The sequence below is a fragment of the Coccinella septempunctata genome, chromosome 3, assembly GCF_907165205.1.
Source record: "Coccinella septempunctata chromosome 3, icCocSept1.1, whole genome shotgun sequence".
Taxonomy (NCBI): Eukaryota; Metazoa; Arthropoda; class Insecta; order Coleoptera; family Coccinellidae; genus Coccinella; species Coccinella septempunctata.
The window spans coordinates 13,873,556-13,883,776 of NC_058191.1; the positions used below are offsets into that span (position 1 = coordinate 13,873,556).

At 40.6% G+C, this 10,221-nt stretch overlaps 1 protein-coding gene across 1 annotated transcript; it reads right to left on the reverse strand.

The window, feature by feature from the left end:
• Positions 1 to 498: 498 nt before the first annotated feature.
• Positions 499 to 7,748, reverse strand: LOC123309675 (serine/threonine-protein kinase Sgk1-like). Its single transcript, XM_044892888.1, has 4 exons — positions 7,027 to 7,748; positions 2,007 to 2,183; positions 950 to 1,760; positions 499 to 519 (listed from the first exon to the last, which is right to left on the reverse strand). Exons 1-4 carry the CDS (start codon positions 7,746 to 7,748, stop codon positions 499 to 501), a joined length of 1,731 nt encoding a protein of 576 aa, XP_044748823.1.
• Between the last annotated feature and the right edge of the window lie 2,473 nt (positions 7,749 to 10,221).

Sequence of the window (10,221 nt, forward strand, 5' to 3'; positions counted from 1 at the left end):
CTCTTTTACTTGCTCTAAATCCAACTTCACATTTCAAATCAATATAATTACAAATTGTATTTAATAATGTAATTACTTTTTCATAGAAGTCATGAGGAGATTCTCCGAAATTTTGCCTCAGATTAACTAGATCCTGATTAAGACAATTCTCATCTCGTTGATCACCGAAATGTAATAAAAGTGAATTTTTTATGTCGTTCCAATTACTGGTAGCTCCATGAATTGCGACAACTTCTTCCGCTTTGCCGTGAAGCTTATTCAAAATACCATTCAATATCAACACATTTTGGAAGTTATTTTGATTTTCAACATCAAAATAGTGATTTAAAATTGCTTCCGAAGCTTGAATGAACCTATGTAATTTATTCGGATTCCCATCGAAATCGGGAATGATGCTTAAATTTTTGATATCAAAGTTTTCAGGTGCGTTAGGCATATTCAAAATTTTATTATTACTATTAAGTGAAAGATTATTAAATAATTCTAACAAATCTGTCTCTAATTCAGAATTGGTTTCCGCTACAGAATCAACACTAGGATTAGAGGAGTCTGACATCAATGAATAAAAATACGCTCACCAGCTTGTTATGATTATCCACAACTGCATAATCTTCTTCCTCCTAGATGGATTTTTGACTGTAACTGCTGTGGGTAGGTTCTCGTTTCACCAAAAAGAGGGTAGAACTCTTAAAGTTTTTCACAATGAAAACTCCGTGAAACTCCGTCGACTGCGCCAGTTATATTTATTAAGGCAGGAAAAGCGTTTTTAAAAAGCTATATTTCGTACAATACGTTTATACAGTGAAAGTTATGTCAGAACTGATTCAATGATAATAAAATTATAATTTATAACCTCGGTACACTTTCTTAGTTCTTGGAAAACGAGACGATGCTGAGATTGCACTTCCTGCGATCTTCCAACGAAGTTCATCGTTCTCGGATATATAACTCGGGCTTCAGATTTATGTGATTTCTCCTTGCTATTGTCCTTGGCTTCACGGAGTTCTCGACATCTTGGACAGGCACGGAGGGCTAATTCCCTACTGGCTGGCATGCGGAACCTGTTCAACTTCTTTCGGGGTGGTTCAGATTGGGTGGATGCGCTGGGGATATCACACTGGACGGCAGCCTCTCTTTGACGGTGATGAGAATGACAAGGACAATTTCTAGTTAGTGTACCCAGCAGGCCGCAACTGCTGCAGAAGAGAATCGAATTACCGGTGCAGTGGGTTCTACTGTGCTCCCCCTGGCCACATCTCCAACACATATCAGGTCGAAGCTCCAAGTAAACATTGGGTCCCATTGTGCCAACTGTACGTACTCTGGCTGGCAAGTCTTTCTTGGTTGTTACTTGAGCTGGACGGATATTATGTCGATGGATTTCATGTTGACGATTATCCGGTTGATGGCTATTCGTTTGTTTGGAAATCTTCTCCGTGTTTATAAAATAACGTTTATCTTGCTTACAAGTGTTTCTCTTTTCAGCTGGGATGTCTATCTCTATCGCACTCTGCCTTTGAGTTCGAACAGCCGCCTGTTGTGGTTCCTGCTTCCTGGACGGTGATGGGGAACGGTCAGTGACAGCTGTGGAGGTGTTCGGTTTGGGGCGACCAAATGCTTTGAGTCCTCCCAGCGGCAACGGCACGGGACGAGGAGGAGATTCCGGTTCCTGGTCTTTGAATGGATCGACAAAGCCCAGGAACTCGTCAAGTCGTTCCAGGAAGTCTGAGTCGCTCATGTTGCAGCCGTCTAACGGTAGTCTGAAAAGAGGTGAGATCATTAATACTTGGTATTTCTTATGTATTTCTATACGGTGAACACACGGTTTGACTGGCGCAAATTGTTTTTTTCGGGAAGATAATTCTTACGGATTTAATCTACTGGAACCCAGAGACGGCAAGCAGTGCCGGAGGGAAACCTGAGTTTCAGTCGGATCCGGCGTCTGCCCTCGACGGTGGTTGGTAGTAGGGCGATGACCTCAGCCCGAAAACTGGGTGACCACAGACGGGGATTCGGTTGAGCCTGGATCTTGGATGCTAGCCGTGATGGTAAAACCAGTGTCTTCCCTGGTGCTGGCGGTTCCTGTGGGACAGGTGACAGTTGGGGTGGTGGCGTTAACGGAGCAGCTGGTGGAAGCGGTGCTGGCCTCAGTGTGGACACCGGAATCAGTGGGGGTGGCTGGGCTACGGTTTCAACTAACAGTACGGTATTGGTTCCAGGCCACTCCCACTGTGCACAGTTCGAGTCATTCGCTTGACAAGAGAAGACGTGCTACAGTGCTCCTAGTGCTATAAAAGAGAAAGCGGACGAGAAAGTCGAAGTGTCACAGTGCCGTAAAAGTGAAAGCGGAGGTGAAAGTGTACACTGGCGAAGCTGCGGAATTTATGATTCCGTCTACGAAACTTCCGAAGTTTTTTGTAAGTTCTATAAGTGTATGTGTTATAGAGCGGAAATTCGTTCAAATTCAGTGTATTCAGTGTCGAGTCCAGATCCCAAGTGAGTCGATTTATATTTCGGATAGTATAGAAAATATTTAATTTAGCCACATAGCTTAATAGTAACATAGTAGTAAGGATTTCCAATATTCATTATTATTCCGAAATACCTCATATAGTTCAATACGGACAAAAAGCCATGTCGGAGGTCTCAGACAATGAGAGCTCCTACATGGAAGCTACGGTCACCGAAGAATTCAGCGATGGAGATGCAGAGGAGCTTGTAAGGCTCAAAGAAGAGAATGGGCAGTTGAAGGCTCAAATAAATAAACTGACTGAAACCGTGTCTCAGTTGGTCGGGGAGATACGCCTCTTGAGAGAGGAAGTTAACAAGAATAAAGCGCCTCAATCCCCTAGTTTTGCTGAAATTGCAAAACAGATTACGGCACAGAAATCCCCCACATTTGCAGAAATTGCAAAGCCGGTAGCGGTCCCCGAAAATTCCTCCAAACAGGAAGTAGCTCCAGAACCGGAAAAGAAGAGAAATTTTGCAACTCAAGTTGCTAAAACCCAGAACGCGCCGCCCACAAAACGCGCGCGTAAAGAAAGTTCATCTTCAGACGAAGAGACCGCAAAAAAAGCAACGGAGTTACCTAAAAAAGATAAAATTCCACCCATCACGACGATGGGTACAGCCGATTGGGTAGAGATCTCAAAAGCTCTCTACTTGAAGAAATTCAGCTACAACAGAGCAACCGTCGTAAAAGACGGGATCAGGATCGTAGCCTCGACTGTGGACGACTACAGGAACATAACAAAATATTTTGACCAGATTGGTAAGGAGTACTTCACGTACCAGATGGAGGAAGAGAAAAAGATATACGCAGTTATAAGACATCTCCCAATAGATGCTGACCTAGATATAATAAAAAATGATCTAAAGGTCCAAGGAATCCATGACGCCGAGGTGTCCAGAATGACATCCATAAAACCAACAAGTTTATACCCTTATACCTGGTAAAAACTCAGAGAAAGGAGATTTTCGAAATAAGACGCCTCTACAATCTCTGCCAATCTCTGCATTGTAGTGGAATCAAAAAGAAGGGCAGAAAATCCAAGCCAATGCTTCAGATGTCAGAGGTACGGACATGCCCAAAACAAGTGCTCTTTTCCATACAGATGCGTCAAATGTTTGGGCAATCATTGCACAAAAGATTGCGAACTTACCAGAAAAGGTGAGGAGAGAAATGCCACATGCGTTCTGTGCGGCGAAGAAGGCCATCCAGCAAGCTACAAAGGATGTAGCGAATTCAAATTAGTTACAAGGAAGAGGAAAACAGGCCAGAAATCGGCTCAGCAGAGCACGATTCCTCAAAAAGTCCAGGAGAAAAAGAAGCCCACCCCCTCCAAAGTAGACGACAAGAAAAAAGAAGTATCCAAACCAGTACAGAAGAAGGAGCAACCGAAAATGCCCCAAGCTAAACCTACGATCAACAAAACAAAAGAAAACAGAAAAGTCTCTGAATCCGCCGACGATTTAGACACTTTTACTGAAAAAAATTTTCAACAAAATCATGTTGAAAATTGAAAGAGAGATGGAGAAAAAACTCCAAGGAATGTTCAGTAAACTGAAATAATGGAACATACAACTAGGAAAAATTCCCTTAAAATAGTCTCCTGGAACATAAACGGGGTCAGAACTCGAAAACCCGAGATAGAAGAAATAATATCAGAGAGAAAACCTGATATTATAGCCTTACAGGAAACAAGACTACAACCAAAAACGCGATTGAACATCATGAATTATGAGATATATAGATGTGACAGAATCGCAAACACCGGGGGAGGTGTTGCCTTACTGGTTAGACGAGATCTGAAACACTATTTTAAAGGAAGATCTGACGAGTCACAAAAAGAAACAGTGACGATTGTTGCTGAAATAAATCGACAAAGAGTCGAAGTCACATCGGCATATAAAAGACCCCCAAATAACTTATTGGAAGAAGAAATCAACAACTTACTAGATGGAACAAACCCGAAAATCTGCATCGGAGATTTTAATTGCAAATCTCGCTGAAAAACATGAAGCTATCGTTATTGGACCTGAAGAACCAACGTACCTAGCATTCGGAAATGGATTACCAGATATAATTGATATCGCAATTATGAAAAATATCACTAGAGAATTCTCGATAGAGACCTTGTGGGACGGAACCTCTAACCACAACCCCATCGAATTAACAATAGGAGAAGGGCCAAGAAGAGAACTAATGCAAACAAGAGAATACACCGATTGGACGAAATATGGCCATCTGATACAATCGGAGGTAACAGAAATACCAACAATCAACACACCGGAAGACCTAGAAAGAGCAGTTGATAAACTAGAAAAGAATATACTAGATGCCTACAAAAAGAGCACAAAGAAAATAACGAGACCAGCACCGATACATCCACACGGTGATACACCCAGAGAAATCAAAGATCTCATCAGGGAAAATCGGAGACTAAGAAAAATATACAGGCTCAACAAAACAGATATAAATAAGAGAAATCTAAACCGACACAGCCAAGTTCTAAAAAATGCCCTGAAGGACATGAGAACAAATAGATGGAACAAAAGAGTTCAAGAACTAAATACTATCGATCATTCTGCATGGAAAATGCAAAAATGTCTGAGAAGAGAAGAGACTAAAATACCACCTCTCCACGGAGAAAGAGGAATGGCATATACGAATATCGATAAAGCAGAAGCACTGGCGGACTCGATAGAAAGAGAATCGAGAATAAATTACAGACCTGATGACGATAATGACGAGCTGGAAGATCTTGTAGAGAACAACGAAGAAGAAATGGACGAACCACCAGTAGACGACAAAATAGAAAAACCAACTTCTCCATTTGAAATAAAAGAGATAATCAGAAGCTTGAAAAATAGAAAAGCTCCCGGAAGTGATAAAATAACGAATGCTATGTTGAAGAAATTACCTAGAAAAGGTATAGCTGCTCTCACAAATATTGCAAACGGTATAATGAGGACTGAACACTATCCGGAAAAGTGGAAAACTGCAGAAGTCATAGTGTTCAACAAACCAGGCAAAGATAAAAAATTCCCCCAAAACTACAGGCCGATAAGTTTATTGTCCGCCCTAGGAAAAGTAGTAGAAAGGGTAATCGCTAGGAGACTTACAGAAGAAACTGAAAATCTGAATCTCATTCCAGCAGAGCAATTCGGATTCAGAAGAGACCACTCAACTGAACAGCAATTACTGAGACTCACAGAATACATTACAGAAGGATTCCAAAATAAACAAGCAACCGGTCTTGTACTACTAGATGTCGCCAGAGCATTCGACAGAGTATGGCATGAAGGATTGATTTACAAAATGAGATATGCTGGATATTCAATGAAACTTTGCAAGTTGATTAGGAATTATTCGAGGAACAGAAGATTCTACGTGAAAGTGGAAGGAGAAAACTCCACAACCAGATATATGGAAGCAGGGGTGCCTCAAGGGTCAGTACTTGGGCCGTTACTGTATAACATATATATTCATTATATACCAAAATCTCCAAGGACTATGCTGACACTATATGCCGACGACACAGGAATCGCAATGCGACATCGCAAGCCAGAAATCATAGAAGGAATATTACAAGAAGCTATAGATGAAATAAATGACTGGTGAATTAAATGGAAAATAAAGCTCAACGGACAAAAGAGCCAAGCGATATTACTGCAGAAGAGGAGACTAAGAACTACAACAAATCTAGAGGTGGATGGAGAAGAAATCGAATGGAAAAACGAAGCGAAATATTTAGGTATCACCCTAGACAAAGGTCTAACATGGAGAAGCCATATCAAACAAGCCGTTGACAAAACCAAGGCAGCGATGAATATGCTCTACCCGCTGATAGGTAGAAAGAGCCACATGTCAAATGAGACAAAATTGAAAATAATCAAAGCCGTTGCTAGACCGCAACTGACTTATGGATCAGGTGCTTGGGGATTCGCGGCAAAGAGCCATATACAAAGAATTCAGGCAACAGAAAACAAGCTACTACGATGTGCCATAGATGCGCCTTGGTTTGTCAGGAACAAACAGATATATCGAGATTTGAAGTGGGAAACCATCACCGAATTTATGAAGAGGAAAGCTGAAAAGTTATTCGAAACAGCGAAGGAACATCCAAACGAAGAACTCAGGAGACTAGTGGACTACGATCCGGAGGAAGACAGAAGAAGAATGAGAATTTACAAAAGGAGACCGCGAAATCAATTGAAGAGAGATTAAAATGAGTTCGAAAACTTATTAAAACTATACTAAGAAGAGATATCCGAAATGGACGAACATGAAAACCCTAGCACGACAATGTGCAAGAAGAAATTAACCGATTAAGGGATAAATGGTTTATAGGCAAATGCCCGGAACCAATAAAAAGCAGGTTAGGTTTAGTGGGTCGCGAACTCAGGAGAGTGAGTAACCCCACAGTGTTCCCTAGAAATGGGTTCCTTTGGGCAAGAGATAGAGCCCCGTGTTTTCACGGTCGCAGATTCCCCCTGCTATAAAAAAAAAAAAAAAAATCCCACTGTGCAGCAGGTCTCCGGTGGGACGGGTTATCCTGCAGCAAACCTTCGATAAACCATCGGACGGGGAATCTCAACCGTTCCATCTCCGCCCGGTATTTTTCGTCCAGGGATGAGGCCCAATGCTGTTCCTCCTCACCCTGACGGCACGGTATGCCGGTCGCCACCTCTACGGCCACTAACCCCAACGCCCACAGGTCGACAGACGTGTCATACGGCTCCAGCCTTCGCTGTTCCGGTGCCCAATATACCATGGTTCCTGCTGGCTCGGTGAGCAGGGGTTGGGCGGTGGTAAGCGTTTCGACCAACCCAAAATCTGCCAGCAGGAATCGGCAGCGGCGGCGTAAGATATTGGCGGGCTTGATGTCTCGGTGCACTATCTGCCGACGATGACACTCCGTCACGGCTGCTGCTAATTGCCGCATCACGCGGAAGAACCGAGACGGCTGGTTTCTCGGACCCTCTCGACGCAGGAAGGTATTGAGGTCCTCGTCGCACAGAGGCATCACCATAAAAAGGTAGTCTGCCTCAATGATGGCCTCTTGCAGGGATAGTATATTTGGATGTTCTAGGGACCTGAGTATGTCGACTTCCTGGATGGCTTGGTGAGTCAACATAGTCCTTTTTACCGCCACAGCTTGGCCGTGTCGTTGGCCTCTATAGACACGCCCAAAGCTGCCTTTTCCTAGGATCTCCCCTAGGTGTAAATGTTCCATCTGAAACATGTTAACTAGACACCTTTTGTCTTACGGAACACTGGTTCTGGTTGGCCGAGCAACTACAGGTATTCAGATAAACAGGTAAACGGAAAATAATAATATAATCGGTAACGGAAAAGGTATATATATATATATATACGCGGGGCCGTCGCGGGTACGCGGGGCCGTCAATCCCCGAAAGCTTACGCTTCCCTGCGTATATATATATATATATATATATATATATATATATATATATATGAACCCTTAGTTCGTTGTTACCTCCGTTAAGTTCATTGGGCGACCTGACCTCCGGGTGAAGGAGTTTTTTAATTAGAATAATTTTTGCTTATATATGTAGAGGGGAAGGTAAATAACAGGGGTACCTAAAGAGGGGAAAAGATTTTCATTGAAAAATTTTTCTTTAAACGAATCAGACCTTACTACCTCCGCATATATTTCTTATTAGTAGTGCGCTCTCACCTCCCGCAACGTTGCCAGATTTCAGGAGGACAGAAAGTAGGGCAGCTTGAATTCTACTCATATACAGAATACAGCTGCTCTTCCGATTCATTCACACATACTGAAACCTGTAAATAGTTCGAGAACGATACTGATATTAATAAACTTCATATGCTAATAATTGATTGATAAGGATTCGGAGTAAATGAATTTGGACAGAAATTATTATCTTTTCTTCATGAATATCAACAGTTTTGAATAAGTATGCTATGTCTACGATACTTCGTCCGATAGGGGAGTTTAATACCGTATAGGTCCTAAAATGAATGATACATGACAATGAAATTTTTCGTTACATATAAGATTAATTCCAAAGACAATTTTACCGAATTTGTTCTGGTATGAAATAGTTATCTAAATTTTGGGCATTATATTCACGACATGAGGAACTCCATTGAAATGTTTTTCCCGAATGAATCAACAAAGATATACGTTTTACTTTCAGCTTTTATACTTCATTCACTTTCATTTTAGCACAGGATTGGCCATGGAAATTGAATACCTTTCACTCTGTATGGTACGAAAATGTTGGGTTAAGACGCTTGTCAAAACATTTTTGAGTTTTAAATCACTGCTACGTAGTCCGTTCTACGTGAGACTCTCAGTAATTACGTATTTCATCACAATGTCAAATCACTTCGGAAAATATTGCGTCGAAAATATGTAACGAACATAATTGACATTTATACAAACTGATTGAAGACATACCAAATCTATTTATTTACATGGAAAATAGAAGTAATCAGTAGCTTGAGGAGAGTTACTGTTGTTTATTTTCTTTGGCTGAAGACGTTACATCAGATGTAGAATTCAAAAAAATCAACCCGAAGATGAAATGCATTTGATGCAGTGTTAGCATTGAATTGAATACTCATAGGTGGTATGGAATGGGTATCACTTGAAGAAATGAACGGATGATTACGAGAATGTTGAATTCCTCAACAAAAATCATCTTGCGTCAAAATAATTGAAAGAAGTTTGAAGCAACAGGAGCTTCACATTCAAACAAAACAACTGCCTAGTATTCATGTCTGTTTATTTTCAATACATTGATATAATAATAATAATTATACAGGGTGTGGCGTAATGAGTGGATAATATGGAGCCTGCGGGTAGAGTACTCTATGGCGGTTCAAATGAATATATTTTACGTTTGGCAAAAGTGCCTTGGTTTTCGAGATATTTGGGATTTTCGATGAATCACCCCAAATAATAATAATAACTGGATATTGACATTTTTCATCATAGCGGTTCAAGAGAAACTCCTTGATTTAATGGCATTTCTTAATTGCTCGAGGAGTCTTTTGAAATTTTTCAGTACACAGGGTGTTTCACAAGTAAACGGACAAACGAAAACCGTGAATAGAGGGCATTGAGCTTAGTTCAAAAACACCTCATATGTGTGTCTTAGGCATTCCGTTTCCGATATAGAGAGGAGTTTATTCAAATTTCCCTAATTTTTGTTCGGCTATAACTCCAAATATTTTAGTTGGATTCGGCTAAAAATTCATTTTCCGCTTAAACTTCTAAGTTTCAATAAAACAGAACATTAAAAGTTGACGAACACAGGACCGAACTCATTGAGGATATATTCAAATTTAAACTCATGCAAAACACTCTGTTTGTAGTTTTTCTCGTCATAATTTTGAATTTTTCAGGTATCTCCATTGATTCTCTCAAAATCAATGAAACTTTGGTATGCCTTTTCAGATTATTTTTAATGAATAATTGTTTGATCGTGAAATGTCTGGAAAAAACAGCGCTGCATATTGACTTTTACTTCACATTAATTAATGGGATGAATATGATCGCCAATCAACTGAGGAAATCTAAAAATGGAATTGGAAATGTTCAACTGAATTTTTTCGTTCTCAATATATGTCTTGCATTTGTTTTTGATATTTATAGCATATCTGGTTATTCAGATAAGTCATTAACAGTGATAATAAGCTTTGTTATTGATAATGAACAAAAATAG